This window comes from Equus asinus, chromosome 27 (assembly GCF_041296235.1).
Source record: "Equus asinus isolate D_3611 breed Donkey chromosome 27, EquAss-T2T_v2, whole genome shotgun sequence".
In the NCBI taxonomy this organism is placed as follows: domain Eukaryota; kingdom Metazoa; phylum Chordata; class Mammalia; order Perissodactyla; family Equidae; genus Equus; species Equus asinus.
Window position 1 is genome coordinate 38,733,610 of NC_091816.1, and position 16,646 is coordinate 38,750,255.

The 16,646-nt window shown below is 52.8% G+C and overlaps 1 protein-coding gene across 3 annotated transcripts in view; it reads left to right on the forward strand.

The window, feature by feature from the left end:
- The window catches only part of ERICH1 (glutamate rich 1), a 99,822-nt gene extending 96,891 nt beyond the window's left edge, over positions 1 to 2,931 (forward strand). For 2 of the 3 annotated variants that reach the window (XM_070499663.1, XM_044760691.2), the window contains one exon: positions 1,421 to 2,931. In XM_070499663.1, coding sequence (XP_070355764.1) covers positions 1,421 to 1,437 — 17 coding nt within the window. In that variant the 3' untranslated portion in view covers positions 1,438 to 2,931. The remainder of the gene's footprint in view (positions 1 to 1,420) is intronic. The other variant, XR_011498761.1, reaches the window with a different exon arrangement.
- Positions 2,932 to 16,646: the final 13,715 nt, after the last annotated feature.

The window sequence follows — 16,646 nt, forward strand, 5'->3', positions numbered from 1 at the left end:
AATCTGCTTTACTGAGAGTCCACCTGTTTATGTATTAATCTCATCCAAAAACATCCTCACAGAAACACCCAGAATGATGTTTGACCACACATCTGGGCCCCATGGCCCAGTCCAGTTCACACATAATGTTATCCATCACATTGCTTTCCAAAGAATCAGAGAGAATTGAGCTTCCATTGAACAGGAATAGCAAACAGCACACAAAACTACGTTCTACGATACTGTCAATTCAGAGACAGAAAGTCTAAGGTTAAGGAGGGGAAAGCGAAAGGGACGGGGAGGTGGGGCAGGGGGCGGCAGGCAGAGGCGGGGGGGCGGGGAGAGGCGCGAGAGAAGGAACTGCGCGCTCCGGGAGGCCCTCCCCGAGGAGCTCAGGCCGGGCTGCGGACCCCGGTTCCAGCTCCTCCTGAGACGCTGGGCCGCGGCTGTGCTCACCGGTGGTCGCAGCTCGCCGGTCTCGGAGGGGACTGGTCACAATGGTCCTACAGCTGTAGCTGTTTGGGGCGAGGGCGACCTCGTTTGCGTCTCAGGGGAAATCGAACACAGACGCCCCCGCGGTTCCCTCCGTCGTCGTCGGCGAGGGCGCAGGTCTTCAGGAAGGCGCACAGCTGTTGCCTCAGTCGAAGTCCGGAACCAGGGACCCGAATTGAAGTCCTTGGCCATTCTGCTGAGGAGCATGAGGCCTTGCAAAGCTTGACTCGCCCCTCAGGGCCTGGTTTCCAGCCTGGAATGACGATGCTGTGGACGGTGCTCCTTCCTGAGGGTTGTTTGTGGACTGATTCCCTCTGGACACACTGGCCGCGCTGGCCAGGTTCGTGTCACGTCCGCAGATGTCCCAATAGGGCAGGTGGGGGCAGCTGCACAGCCCGCTCTGAGCACAGACTGGAGGGGCGCGGTCCCCAGTCCACCGCACATCTCAGGAGCCTCGTTAAGCTCGTCCTTTGTGTCTCTGCTGCGTGTCTCTACCATCTGTCCTGAAGTCGTCTTCATCTAGGATGCTTTCATGAGGGGTGGTCCCCGTGGTCACTGCAGGGCCTGCGGCCCCAGAGCCACAGAGAAGTGACACCTTCGCCCTCGAGAGGGAGGAGGGGGAATTTCTCCTCCATCACATGGTCCCCAGGTAGATTACTTTTTAAATCCAGGTAGCATTTATAACAGAGCCCAGCAGAAATTTTCTAAAATCCTTATCAAATATTGAAAACTGATGGAAGAGATCTTGTGAATGTAGAATTTCTTCTGCTGGCAGATGAGCGGCACCATGGAGCTGGGCGTCAGAGACAGAAAGACTGCTTCTCACGACGTTACTTAAGGGGTCTAAATTTCAAGAAAATTGTTCAAGTGTTCAGTGTTTGATAAGTGATTCATCCATTTTTTCACATTAAAAATTCTGCAATAATTCCTGTTTATGTCGTTATTTCAGGAGGAAGTTTGGATTGAAGGTTTTTCCAACAATGGGAAAGTTGTTTTTGAGCAAGTTCCAGTCTGCCAGTAGAATTCGTGGTGTTTTCTGGTGAATCACAAGATGCTGGCGGCTGTGGAAGCTCATCCTCGTGCTCGGAGGATGTCGTTGCTCCGTCTGGTCCTCCGCAGGCATCAGTGTAGCTGGCGTGTCTGTCCCTTTGTTAACACGATTTGCACAGACGTCCAGCCCAGGGTCAGCTCACCGTCACTGGTTCACTTGGACTCTCCTCTCATCGCAGATTCTGGATTTTCTGGAGACCTGGAACTCAGCATCCGCCTGGGAATCGCCGAGCCCACCATCATGAGAAATAATCACGGGCGCATCGTGACGGCTTCTCTGCGGGTGGGGCCCATGACTCGGAAAAGCTGTGAACCAGAATCCTCATAATAACTCACCTGCCGTGGGGTCAGCACATAGGAACTCTCGGAGATGAGATTAGATCTCGCCAGAGGGTGGACGGGCTGCCCCTGTTTCCCCACCCACAAACCAGGATGATAGCAGCACCGGACAGGCCTTGAGAAGGGTCCAGTGAGATGGCCAGGTAAGATGTTGAGGGCTCCGGGCACCTGCCCGCTGACGCTGGGCTGCTTTGCTGCATTGGGCTGAGCTTCCACTTCAGAGACTCAGATGCTGGGAAACCAGGCCCGGGGCTGCATCTCGTTGCCTCCAGGGTACCCAGCACGGTGGATGCTCCTGGAGCTGCTCGGGAGACAGTCTGCTGAGTGGATTCATTGCCTGTGTGGTTAATAGCACGTACCACAAGTTCCCTGTCACTGCTTTCCTTCTTGATAAACGGTGTAGATGTTGGGATGGGGGCCCAGGCCCCGAATTGTCTCCTGGTGACCCCCAGCGAAGGAGTGGAAATGAGGACGACCTGACCCAGGCGTCTGCCTCACCTCGTGGACCCGAGAGAAGTGAGCGTCGTGAGATACCACTCACACGTTTGGAGTCACACATTAGTTTCCTCTGAGACGCTGCTCTTATCTTGGGATGGAAGCACTCTCCAAAACCAAATTTGAGTCTGTATTTCATTAAATGTCAATTTAGGCAAATTTCTCAATTTTAATCTTTGTGAGAGCTGAAGGTTTTTCCCACACTTTCCTTGTCACTCTGATATGATAATTCTTTTTAAATGTGTGGAGAATCACTCTGAATACATCAGGTTGCTACAGGTAGGGAGAAAAATTCTAATTTTTTCTCCTTTTAATTACAGCTTTTGAAACACCATATCGATTTTTCTCAAAGTCATTCTAGCTTGTAATAATGTAAAATTAATTTGAGTGAACGCAGACTTCCCCTGGCTAACTCTGTAATAGTTCATGAAAGTCTTAATTAAGCATCTGCTAAAAAGTAAATGAGTTATGATAATTTTTGATAGTGGCTATCATTTTGGAATAGCTAATGCCAAACATTTGGAGGAAGAATTATGACAGCTCCTACTTTAATTAAATGATAAATATTTCTCCATTCGACTTTGTACTGAGGTGACTGCTGTTGGAGGCAGTGGAGAAATTTAAAAATGAGAGCAGCCCGTGACCAGTGTCAGTGCAAATAATCCAGAACCAAACTATAAATGAAAACTGGGGCAAGTTTATTAGGAGCCAGATCTGAGGAGGAGCTTAACCCGGCCTTCCTTCCCCAGGGCACCAAAGAAGCGGGGTGCACAGAGTGGTTATATACCATCCTGGAACAAAGAGCATCCATCGCATATGATGGGAATGTCCCTTTTACAAGAGTCATGAGATTGCCTAGCCAGCACAGCACAGCTATGCACACAGTGGGTGGCAGGTCTGCTGTCTCAAGCTGTGTGGTCACAGGGTGGGCACAGCAATCAGTTCCTAGCCTAGGGAGAGATGCTTATCCTTAAGGAAATGCCATGTGGGGGAAGTTGCAGCTTATCATAAGGCCATTTGTTTTTGTCTTTGGGACACAGCAGATGCTTAAAGCAGATATGCAAGGCATGCTCAACAGCCACATCAGGCCGCTTTCAAAAACAAGGTCAGGCCGAATTAGGTTTATACCAAATGCCTTCCTCATATACTCCAATCTATCCAATTGCTTGCCATTTATTTATCACCAGTCGGGCAAGTGTCTCAGCAGCTGTGGACCTGCAGGCAGGAACGCAGCCCCCCTGTGCCGGTGGCTCAGATAAGCGCCTAGTTACGTTTTATGAAGCACCAGCAGCCAGTGTAAACCACGCTGGAGTCTGGTCCTAGTTAGGGTCAGGGCCACAGGGAAAGACCCCCGGGCTGAAGGTTTCCACCAACCCTGACCTTCACAGTTCTCGGCCGCCATCCTGCCACCGAGTCAGCCACTGCTGGTTCCTGGCTAGGGAGCCAGATGACTCGGGGGTCATAGGTGATAAAATGCCCCTCGGGGTCGAGGCGGTGGGTCCAGCGTTTTGACTGGAGGCCTGTGGGGTCAGCGGGAGGGAACTCTGCCCTGTAGGGACCTCTCCTGGTGGGAGGTTCTGAAGCAAGGAGCAGGGACTGTTGTCACCGCTCAGGGTGGCGCTGGGTCCCGGCCCGGGGCCGACGGGCAGCTGCTGTGAGCGGCTTCTTATCCAGGAGCCGGCCCCTTCCACGGGGTCTGCCTTCGCCTCCTTCCCCCGTGGCTCGTCCTTCTGCGCGGTCCAGGCCTGGAGCTCCGCCCCAGCTCTGGCCTGCTCCTCCTTCCCCGGAGTCCGGGCCACGCAGCCCCGCCGGCTCCGGCTCCGGCTCCGGCTCCTCCGCGGAGGCAGCAGGACCCACGTCCAGGAGCTTCTGGGACCCGGAGCCCGTCACTCGGGGTCTGCGCGGCGTTCCGGGCGCGCGGTGATGCTGACGTTGAATGCGTGTGTCCGTGCCGGGGCGTGTTTAACACGCGGTGTAGCCGCCCGTATTAAACGCAGGCGTCTCATGCACACAGACGGGCGATACGGTTACAGTCCGGGCCGTGAGCGCTAAGTCGGCCGCTACCGTGCACGGGAGCAGAAGGCGGGGCTCCTCTTCCCTTTTCTCTGCCGTCTGGACCGAGAGTCCCTGAAAATAACGCGGGAAACGCTGCGACGGCGGCCAGGGGCGCAGGTGCCCGCGGTGTCGCAGCCCCTTCCCGCCTCGGGACTCGCTCGTGCGGTCGCTGTGCTGCCACCTTCCCGGCGACGAGGACGACGCGCCTGGACCCTCGCGCTGTTTGTTGCGGCTCCTGCGGGAGGAGGGCGCGCAGCGGGACCGCGTGGTCTGGGTCGGCCGTCGCGAGCGGAGCCGCCACCGCCGGGCTCTGTCGGGGTGGGTCTGCAGACGGGGCCTCGCAGGGAGAAGCGCAGCTCCAGCTGGAACAGGATCTGGGGTGCTCTCCGGCCTTAGTTCCCTGCCCCTTGTCATGTCAGGTGTCCTGTGCCCTGTTGCGGTCTCAGATATAACCATCTACTTGTAAATGTAGTTTTCAAAAAATTAGCACAACGCCCTACCTACAATAAAAGGGAGAAATACAGGCGAGTGAGTGTGTGTAACAGGCGAGTGTGCGTTGCACGGTGGAGACTCGCGCACAGTTGTGAGAACACGGCACAGGGGTGTCACCCTGGTGCCACAGCTGCAGACGCAGAGGGCCAGCCGGCAGTGCCCATGTCCCCAGCGTGTGCTCGCTGCGGCTCATCTTCCCAACGGTGAACAGCACTGGGTGAGGCTGCCAGCGGAGTTCTGTCAGAGCCCCAAGGTGTCAGTATGGACACCTGTGTGGCAGGGACGAGGACGGGGCAATGAGAAGGCTGCTTCACAACTGTGGGAATCACCGGGAGCAGTCCCAGGCCAGTGAGGGGGTTCTGGGAGCTGAAAGGAGGGAGACCGCGGCCACAGGGCCCTGCTCCTATATGCAGGAGCCCCCAGTTCCGTGACACTTCTGTTCCTCCCCCTGAATTGAGAGCTGCCGGATGAGAGCTGGATTGTGACGAGGCTGAAGTGCCGCCCCGTCAGAGGCGCTGGGAACAGATGGGTCTTTTTAATTCCTGCGTGCCCGGCACCCTCATCCTGGCACTGCCTGACAGGAACAGCCGTATTGGTGAGCACAACACATCTGTCTACCAGCTCACTGTTGAGGGTGCAGAACCCGCCACCGAGAATACGCCACTTGGCTTGTTGACCATTCTGAGCTGAAGGTGCACGAGAGGCAGCAGAGGCAGGACAGGCTCTCTGACCTTATGTCAGGAGGTGTATAAGCTTTGGGACCTAAGGGCTCCTTTGGGTCTTCGTTTCCCTTCTGAAGACTCGATGTACATGTAAAAATATTAAATAAATTTGCATGTTCTTCTCCTGCTAATCCGTCTTATGCCAGTTTAATTCTCAGGCCCAGGGACAGAACCTAAGAGGGTGGATGGAAGTTTTTCCTCCTCTGCACATTATCTGCCTCGTGCTTATTATTACCTCCTTGTTTTTCGCACAAGGGAAATGACAGGAATGGCACTCGAGGTGATTAATGACAGGTAGGACGTGGGCTACAGATGCCAGCTGTGGATGAGAGGAGGGTGCAGGATGCCCAGCTGGGCCAGGCATGAATCCTACCACCAGGTCTTGGAGAGGATTGGGGTCCTGGGGCCACGGAGGGCTGTGTAACCAACTGATTTTCTCGCTGACAACAGCATGGCTCAGTGAAACTGCATGATTCGATGAAGGCCTGCTGCAGGTGGGTCTGATCTAGGTGCTCAGATTTAGCCCCAGGATGAACCGGCCTCAGTCCGGCTCCTCAGCCTGAGTCGCTCCCATTAACTGCGCCGTGCTGCCTTCTAAGGGCCAAGGGGGCAACAGATGAGTTGTACTCAATTTCCTGACACCTGATCCGGCAGACTTCCAGGTCTGCAAACACGTTTATCCAGTCGAATTGGCCTCTGAGCAGACAAGGACCCTGCGCTGACGGGTGTGGGTGCTTTGTGAAGGTTAACGTGGGAGAGCACAGGTGTGACACAGACGGACTGACACCCAATCTCAACACACGGAACGAACCAGTTCCAGTGACGTGCTCAAGTGTGGTTTCTGTAACTTAAAAAATAAGTCCTTTCCAGACCATGCTATTCTTTATATCGACATTCTTGGCAGCAGTTGCCCCACCAAGAGGAATCAGAGCAGAACACTGCAACATGGACTCGAGCCAGCCTGCGCAGCTAGCAGAGTGCGCTCCTCGCTGGGGACTCGCCCTCTCCTCCACGGTGCCCACCACCTGGACGGGCTGCCTGGGACGTCCGAACAACATGGCCTGCATCCAGGTGGTGATTTAAAAAATCTACACAAACACACACGCAGACACACATACACACATGCAAACACACACACTCACATAACACACAAGACACGTGAACACACACAAACACACATACATGCTCACACACACACGCATGCAAACACCTACACAAACACAGAGACACATGCACACATGTAAACACATGCAAACACACATAAATGCATGCGCACACAAACACACACATAACACAGACACATGAGCACACACACCTAAACACACACAAACATACACACATACAAACACACACAGACACACAAACACTCACAAACACAAACACACGAAAACACACATACATACAAACACACATAAACACGTGCACACACACACCCCCTCCTTGTGTACAATCACCAGAAGTAAAATAACCCGCATGAGCTTCTTCTTTTTCATTTAAATAGGATCCTGTGAGGCAGCCACTGCCACGTGTCCTCCTCTGCTCTGAGCAGCACAGAGGCTGTAAATCTATTATTCACTCATTTAACAATGAAGAAACATGCAAACAGCTGTTGTGCTGAGGCCAGTGGAACAGAGAGAAGTGAAGCGTTCCCTCTCCTGGACTCGAGAAGGAAGGAGGAGCAGGTGAGGTTTTGTGTGTCCTTCTGACACGATGGTCGAGACGGCCCAGGGAAGAGGATGCTCCACGAGGCGTGGAGAGAAGGGAACCATGGCCAGGAGGCAAGAGGAGCCTCCACAGATCAACAGGCTCTGACAGGACCCCCTTCTCCCCTCCAGTACATCAGAGGATATCATTAAACTGCGATCTGAATAATCTTTGAAAGAAGGTCTCGCAGATGTGGGACCAGAGGGGCCCTTTAAGAGATGCCTTGGGGTACGGCTGTTAACTTTCGCCAAGCTAATCAAAGCCTGGAGTTACAACTGTGAGTGGGTGTAACTGCTTTGCATCAGTTTCCTCCAAGATTGCTCCTGGGGCCTTGGGGATCTCTCTCTCTTTTTTATTTTTCAATTTGGAAAATGGTGCTCTGTCAACAGTGCTTATGTTTAGCCACTAAGGGGCATCCTAAACAGCTGATTTTTTAATGGATAAAGATTGTTCCTTTCGGCATTATTAATTACAAAAAAATTTATACCACGCTGAAGACTTTCCTGCACAAGAATTAATTCAAGGAAATTTGAAAAATGAACTCTTGGTCAGGTTCTAACACATTGCCCATCATTTTCCGCCAGTGTGTCTGTTTACGTATAAAATTACAGATGGAGAACGTGTGCAGCCTCTGCCTGGACGTGTCCAGGGGGAACGGGAAAACGTCAGCCGCGTCCAGGAATGAGAAGCCAAGCGTGGCTCAGGCAGAGCCTGACGGGGTCGGTTCTCCCACAAAGGCAGAAAGTCGGGGAATTCCAGGCTCGGTGGAAAAGGTAACCTGAACTATTCTGCAGCGTTCGTCCAATTGCACGTCTCCCTCAAAACCTCACTGACCCTGGAAGCACTTGTTTTAAAGTCTTGGTTGAAACAAAACTGGGATTTTTAAGAAAAATAACAAATTTCTGGTACTTTAAGATGTGAACGGTTTTAAGCTTTTACTGGCTTCTGTCAAAATCAAATTGGAGCAACTTCAGTCTCAGCTGCACCCAAAGTGGACGAAAACCCGGTTCTATCCCCAAGGAACCGACAGCCAGGACGCGGCTGCGAGAACTGTGATCCAGCTGGCATCGCTGTCGGTGGTGTTCTCCTGTCCGGACGCGGAGGTGGGGCTGGCCGCTCGCTGTGCCCGTCCAGTGGGTCACCTCCCTCCACTGCCTGCCTGTGTCACGTTGCGTTTCATTGCGAACAAGATGAAAACAAAGACTGAAAGCATAAGCCCGAATGGGACTAAAGCTGGAAAGCGGCAATTACGTGGAGCTGAGAAGGGAGTTGCTGACGCTCATCAGACGAAAGTGAATGTCCTTTTCTGTGGAAACATCTCATTAATGCACGTTTCTTGGGTTTGGCTTTTCAGGATCACAAGCAGGAAGACATTATAGATAAAGAAAACACACACGTGTATCTAGGACATTTGCTGTGTTACTTCAAAGGAGGCAAACTGGAACAGGGACGAAGTCGTCATGACCCGACACGGCCTGGCCTCTGGTGGGCTCCGAACCTCCGGACTGTCCGACGGGCTGAGACGCGGGCTGGGAGAGGGGCTCAGAGCAGCCCCGGGGCATATGGGATGCTGTGCAGCCCAAGGCTGGGGCCTGCAGACAGCCTGCTGGGGTCTGTGAGTCGGAATTGACTCGAGGCCACTAACAACAAGGGTGTGCGCACCTTCGTCTTTGCGAGACAGTATCAAGTCGGCCTCTGCGCTGGTCACACCAGTTCACACTCCCACCAGCAACATCCGGAAGTCCCAGTTGGTCTACGTCCCCCCAGTGCATCTCAGGGTTTCTTCCTCTCAGCACTCGTGACTTCTGAGCTGGACAGTTCCCTGCGGGGTCTGTCCTGTAGCTGTGGGACGTTGAGCCGCATCCCTGGCCTCTACCCAGTAAATGCCAGTAGCACCCCTGGTTGTGACAATCAAACATGACTCCAGACGTTGCCAGATGTCACCGGGGGACAAAGTCACCTCAGCAGAGAACCACTGGTGTGTCTCAAGTTTCGTCAACGTCGTGTCAACGACATCACTGTTGTCTTGGTTGCGTCTCTAACGACGAGTACGACTGAGCCTCCTGTCAGGACTCGGGCTTCGTGTTTCCTCTGTGAGAGTTTCCTGTTCGTAACTTGTGCCCATTTTTATATTGGGTTGTTTGGTTTGTTCTTACACATTTATACATTCCTTCAGTATTTCAGATACTTATCTTTTGTTAGTTATTCCAGTGGTCTTTCTGCACCAAAACAATGTTCATAAATTTATGCTTATAAAGATGGGAAACAAGCATATTGAATTAATAAAGCTCCATGCATTTTTAAATAGATGAGCTTTAAGAATCCTTGGACAATTTGATCTTTCACTTTCTTTTAACCTTAAGCAAGAAGAGACAATTTTTTAAAAATTTCTTTCTGCCTTCGCATTTTTTAAATTTTTTACTCAAGTTCTGATAATCAGGAGTTGTTGTCAAGACTTTGGTTGAAATCAATCACAATTTTGAGAAAAATTATCTCAAAGATTTTTTTATCTGAAAACATTAACTAATGAAGTTATTAATTAACTCTAAAATGTTAAAGATTTTTCTCACTGTAAGGATTATGGTGAGGTTTAACATAAATTATTTTCTTGCTTTCAAGGAAGATTTGTGGAGGATGAGGATCTGCTCTAGGTAGGACACTGCAGATGTCATAGAGTTGAGCAGAACAGCCTCCACTTGAGCAGTTTATGATTAGTTGGAAAAATTAGACACTGATGAGAATAATATAACAGCAGAATTTAACAGTTCGTAAAAACAAAAAGTGCTCACCTGCAGCCACACGCCTTGATTCTGCAAACCTTCCCTGTGCACGAAATTCAGGTCAGAGTCTGCCCTGAGGGGCGTCCAGTCCAGTGGAGCAGTCGGAGCGTGTGCCCCAAGGAAGCCGAGGTGGTTTTTTCTGGTTGTGAAGCTTCGAAAAGGTTAAAGAAGCAGAGACCTTCCGATCCAGGCCTTAAGGAACAAGGAGACCGTCTCGGGGAGAAGTCTGCGTTCTGGCCGGCACACGGCTTTGCACCTTTGCGTCGCAGAAACAAGTGCAGCCTTGAACTTGGCAAAGGCTTGTGGGCGGAGACCTGCACCCTGGGACCCACGACTGGGGGACTCCACTGGCCCCTCGAAGCCCCCTTTCCTCGTCCCCCAGGGCATCATCATATAAAAATAGTCATTGCCTATAAAAATGCCAATTCTTGAGTAATTTTTAAGAAAACTACAGAGAAATGCATTTATCTTCATCATCCTCGATTAAAAGTCCAGTGTGCAGATTCGTTGTCTGGAGATGGAAGAGCTGCACCCACTGGGGGCGGGTGGGGCTCCTTCAGAGGCAGGAGGACTGACCTAGGCTCCCTCCCTCCCTCCTCTGTCTTTCATTCGTTCTCAGTGTCTAACTTAGAACCTGTGAACAAAAAAAAGAAATGAGTGTCTGGCCAGCTAGTCCTTCAGCTCCTGGATGCAGGCGTCACGGAGAGAGTGCTGCCCCGGCCTTGACGGGTGTGAGCCATTAACCTTCAAGCTGATTCTGGAGACACTGTCGTGACAGTGTAACTGAAAGTTCGGTCTCTGAACCCGACGCCAATCCAAATAACGAGAACAGAGTCTTGAGCGGAAGAGGAAAGGTTTTTACTATGCCAGGCACAGGGAGCAAAGCAAGGGCTCGTACCTCAAAAATTGCTAGCTCCCCAATGAGGAATGGGTAGGGATTTTTATTTGGGGTTTTGGGTAGGGGAGGGGGCGCATGTAGCTGTGCAGGCTGGCGTGTTCCCACCAGCCTGCGTTTGGCCTTGAGAGGCTGCTTGCAGCAAGGCGGGGGGGGGGGTGGGGGGGGTGGGGGGGGGCGGTGGGGGGGGGGGTGAGAAAGGAGGATGGCAGGTGGGGCTCCTTCACCGTTGTCTCCTCTTCTTGTTTGAGGCGGGTTCGAGCGCCGGGAGTCGAGGACTTGAGGTCTGGGAAGCCTCCGCTCCTTGGTACTTTGAGACAGCGGCTTTCCTGGCAAACTCGAGGACACATGATCAGCTAAACTTTAGTGTGCCTCCAACTCCAGGCCACCTGGGCTTTTAACAATTTGTAACTCCCATTTAGTTGTAAAGCTCAAAGAGTCCAAGTTTAAAGAAACAGGTATTTACATATGAGTGGAGCTGGAGAAGCAGGAAAGGGGGTGGTGGGTTTTAGTTTTAACCCCATATCTGCTGGGTTCAATGTGGGGAGCTGACATCAGGGCTGATGTTAAGAGCCTGTAACAGCAGCGGGGCTGTGATCTGGAGCACCCGCACAGACTGCGGTGGGGGGAGCGGGGATGAGACCCGCCGACACGGACCCTGGGCTGCGCAGATGCCTGCAGACTCCTTCAGAAATGAGGACAGGCAGGAGGCAAACACTACAAGGAACCTGGCGGGGTTTTTATAGGGGGCGTGTGAGTATTATTATTTTGGTTTTGTTTTTCCTTTCAAGGAACAAGTACCAAGTGAGATTTCCTTCGTGTAAATTTTGGTGTGGTCTTCCCCGTGGAAAGGGTGCAGGCGTTTCTGGTGCTCGCCCAGCGAGGTCGCTCCTCTCTCTGCACCTCCTCCCCTTCTTCAGTAAGTTTCTATAAGCATAATCACGAGGGTGGAGATTGGGGGACCTTGGAAGAATGTACAGAACTTCGAGTGTGTCGGCCTGTTTTACCATAGTCCTGTCATTTCCCAGTGGGAGCATCAGAGCTCGGGGGGCTCAGAAGTTGGGGGGCATGGTATCCACGTTCGGGCTCCTGACTCTGGCCCGGCACTCCGTGCCCTCCCTGGAAGAAGGAACCCAGAGTCCTTCGACGGATGAGTGGATGACAAAATGTGGCCTGTCTGCACAATGGAATGTGATTCAGCCCTGAAAGGGAAGAAAATTCTGACACATGCTACAAGGGGAACCTTGAGGAGATATGTTAAGTGAAATAAGCTGGTCACAAAAGGACAAATACTGTAGATCCCTCTTATCTGAGGGACCTAGAGGAGTCGCATCCATAGAGACAGGAGTAGATGGGGGTGCTGGGGAGTGAATGTTTAATGAGAAAGTTCTGGAGATGGACGGGGCTGACGGTATATAACAGTGGAGGGTACTTAAGGCCGCTGAACCGTACACTGAGAAATGGTAAATTTTATGCGTATTTTCCCACGAGGACAGAGCCCCTCCCTGTTGTCTCCTCCCCTCCCTGCAGCATGGGTGGCGGGAGGAGGCTGGAGGGTTGGAGTCACGAGTACTCACCCGCCTTCGCGGCTCCTCGCCGGCTCTCCCAGGCTGGGCGCCTGGCTTCCGAGGGAAGAGTGTAGGGGCTGAAAGCCCCTGAGCTTCCCTCCTGCTCACGCACCTCAGCGTCTGTCCCCGTCCCGCCTGCCCCGCACCTGCCCCACAGTCCAGGCCCACGTCCGTCCCCCTGCCTCTCTCTGAGCACACAGTGCCTCCACCAGGCCCCTCCTGCCCCTGAGCTTTCTCAACAGCCCCGTGGGGTCCAGAGCAGCAGGACTGCTGACACTGCTGTGGTCACCAAGAGCAGGACGGTGGAGACGAGTCATGGTCAGCGTGGCACTGGGAAACCAGGGTCCCAGAGGCAGATGTGACGGAAAACAAGAGGCTGAGAGGGCCCCTCCTCACCCTGGAGAGCTGCTCCGGGGAGGGGATCTTCCCCGGGTCCCAGCCCCTTCCATCTGCCCCATAACAGGTGGTTGTGCACAGAGGGCTCTGTTTCCATCACCTGCTCACTCTGTCTCCACAGCCTGTGTGCAGAGTGGGTTTAGTCCATCTGCACAATCTCTGCTGCCTTTCTAAAGCCCTGAGTGTTGAGAAGAGGGAGGGGCTGGTTGGAATCGGGGAGCGTTTACGACCACGATGTGGGGCCAGATGGAACCTGGCTGACAGGATCCCACCTGTGACCCCAGCCGCGCCACGGGCCCTCGTGTGGTCCTTTCAGTGGGTCCTCCTCCTCTCGCCTCCCGAGACGGACTGGGAGGGTCTCAGCTCCAGCTGGGAGCGTCTGTTCTGCTGGCTGACAAGGCTGCCCCACCTCAGTGGTGCCTGACTGCTCGGCGACGCGCTCTCTGCAGGGCCACGCTGGCTGCCTGTTCCAGAGGCGACGGTGTGAGATGCCGGCTTAGGGACAGAAAACCTGAGGCTGAATCCCCATCTTGCAACTTGCGAGGATCCTATGCGGTCTCCAGAATCCTCCCAGAAGGCCTGCGCCACGCCGTGTGTCCATCTGCTCTTGTCTCCAAGGATCTTTGGTCAACCCTGCTGGGAGGGGCCGGGCTTTGTCCCGAGGACCCAGAGTCTCGCCGAGTCTTTGTCCAAGGACAGAGTGATGGTGTGTCAACGTCGAGGAGCATCTATGGAGACGAGACGGAAAGGACTGTCGTTAGAGTCGGTATCCAGGGACAGGCTGAGAACTACAGGCCAGGTGAGTTCCCACCCAACCTGCTTCTTCAGCCTCACAGTCAACCTTGAAGAAACCTCGAAGGTCCATGTTGCTTCCACACAGCTCCCTCTCCTTCCTGCCGGCACCCTGGGAGGGCAGAGGAGGGGCCGCGTTAGACGAGGGAGGGGCGTGGGCACTGGCGCCCTGCGGTGGGAAAGCCCCCAGCAGCGGCCTCGCTGGCCTTTCTCTGCAGGGCCTCGGCTCTCCAGGCCTGCCCCGCGCCTCTGCCTCCTTCACCAGGGAGGAGGCACCAGACGTGAGCAGAGCCCGACCCCAGCCACCAGGCTCCCAGCCTCCAATGCTCACTGTCTCGTTGCCGTGGCCGCACAGAAGGACAGCTGTCGATGGTCCGTCCCTTCCCCCGGAGAAGGTGGCCCTGCAGAGGCCGGGCCAGGCAACCTGCTGCTGAGCCCCTGGGGTCTGGCGGGGGGTCTGGTGCTGAGTCTGGTGTGGGGTCTGGCGGGGGTGGGGGAGCATCCGGCACGGGTGGGCAGAGCGGTCTGGCGTGGCCGGGGTAAGGACCAGGCTGCCCGGGTCGGGTGGTCTGGTTGTTGCCCAGGGAGGCGAGGCTGGCGAGCCAGGCCGCGTGAAGCTGGTGAACGTGAGGAAGGCCCTGGCTTGTGGTCAAACAGTCTTCTCCAGCAGCTGGATTTGGGTCGAGTTATTGGACTTCTCTAAAACTCACTTTCCTTATGTGGAAAAAAGCGGTGGATCATTATCGTCCCTCAGAAGGCTTGACAGGAATTAAATGAAATAACATAGGTGCACGCCTGGCCCATGGAAGATGCACAATAAAAGTTTGTTGAAAATACCACATGAAATTAAGGTTCTCAGAGGCTGGGAGAGCTAACTTCTCCCATTTCGGGATGAGAGGAGAAAGAACGATCGATTATTCAAGCGTATTATGTACTGGGCCCTTCCATCCTATAAGGTAAGTATTATGTGCAATTTACAGTTGAGAAATCTGAGGCTCAGAGGGCTTGGGTGAATTACCCAAGGTCGCAAGCAAGTAAATGACCAAATATAGACTCAGACCCAAGTCTGCTGTTGTCCCTTGTCAGATCTTCCTAGGAGTCACGACCTTGGCTGACGCCAGGTATCCGACACTGCTTCCATCTCCGTCCAGCTGGAGCCCCACAAGGCAGAAGCGAGGCCCACCACGGAGGAAGAAACTATGCGTCAGGCACCCTGCTGGGTGCTTAGATAGTAAACTGAATTATACTCTCCTCCTGCGAAGCGGAGCTGGGATCTTCTTTCAGGAGAGGGGCCTGGCCGGTCCTGGCAGAGTTTACACCAAAATTATCCGAGAGTCTCTTCTCAGCAGAGGGGTCGCTGTGTCCCAAGCACCCTGACTTGCATTTTGCGTGTGTCTGTTTAGCTTTGTACCGTTGCTCAGAACGTGCACTGGTGCTCTGAGCCCGGTGGCAGGCTCTCAGCTACGGTTTTGTTTATGTCTCGGAACTGGATTAATAAGTACCTGCTCGCCTGGAGCCGCCTGGAGCATCGACACCGCAGCAGCATTGGAAGCGGCTGCTCGCCCTGCTCTGCCGATGGGTGCAAGATGCAGCCAGCAAAGAAGGGGGGAGGTGTCAGGAAAGCTGCCCCGAGTCATTCTCTTTCAAGCTGCGCTCAAGTCCCCACTGTTTGAGTCTCAGAAAAATATTCAGAAAAGGGGCTTTTCTAAAATATCACAATTTCTAAACAGACTCAGACCTAATTACAGATGCAAACGGCGTTGTGCAATCTCTCTTTACGCTTCCTTAAGGCACCCTCAGAGTCAGGCAGTCTTCCTGAGAAGGCCACAGAGAAGGCCAAGGTGGGCAGGAAGCGGTTCACACACCTGGAAGATTTGTACCTACAGAGGGAAACAGTGAAGCACGAAGGGCATTCCTATCGCAGAGGGGATGGAAATGGAATAAAAATCACATTCCTTGTCAGGCAGAACATAAACGTCTTTAAAACAACATGGCTGTGATTTTATGGGACAGAAAAATCCGGACCATTCTTTCGAAATGGCATTTCTGCCGCAAACCTTTGAAGAATCACCGTAGCCCAAGGTGAAGACGGCACCGCGTAACAGAAGGCCCAGCTGGGACGCACACATCCCCAGGTGGGAGAAAACGTAAGTCTCCTGAAAACTTCAGAAACGGGCTTAAAATTGTGCCTGTTCAGAAGCGGGTTTTGCGCACTTGTTACAGTGAGAGTAAGTTCCTGTCTAAAGATGAAGTCTGACTTCTGTCCTTCATTATTTTTTAACACACTTGAGGTATAGTTCACGCAGTTAAAGTTTACAATTCAAAGGCTTTTCATATGATCACAGAGTCGTGCAACCATCAATGAATTTTAGAGCATTTTTACTATCCCAAAGAAACCCCACACCCCTTAGACTTCGCCATCCACTCATACCTTATGCGCTCAGCCTCTGGCAACCCCTAATCTACTTTCTGCCACTACAGATTTGCCTGCTCTGGACATTTCATATAAATGGGATCATACAGTATGTGGTCCTTTGTGACTGGCTTCTTTCAGTCAGCATCACGTTTCAAGGTTTATTCATAGTGTAGCATGTGTCAGAGCTTCATTCTCTTTTATGACTGAGTAATATTCCATTGCATGAATATTCCACATTCTCTTTATCTGTTCAATGGTAGTCATTGGGTTGTTTCCACTTTTTGGCTATTATGACTAATGCTGCTATGAACATTTGTGTAGAAGCTTTTGTGTGCACGTGTTTTCATTTCTCTTGGGTATACACCCAGGAGCAGAGTTGCTGGGTCATACGGTGACTCTACTTTTAGCTGTTGGGGACTGCCAGACTGTTTTCCAAAGTGGCAGCACCATTTCACATTCTCATCAGCAGGG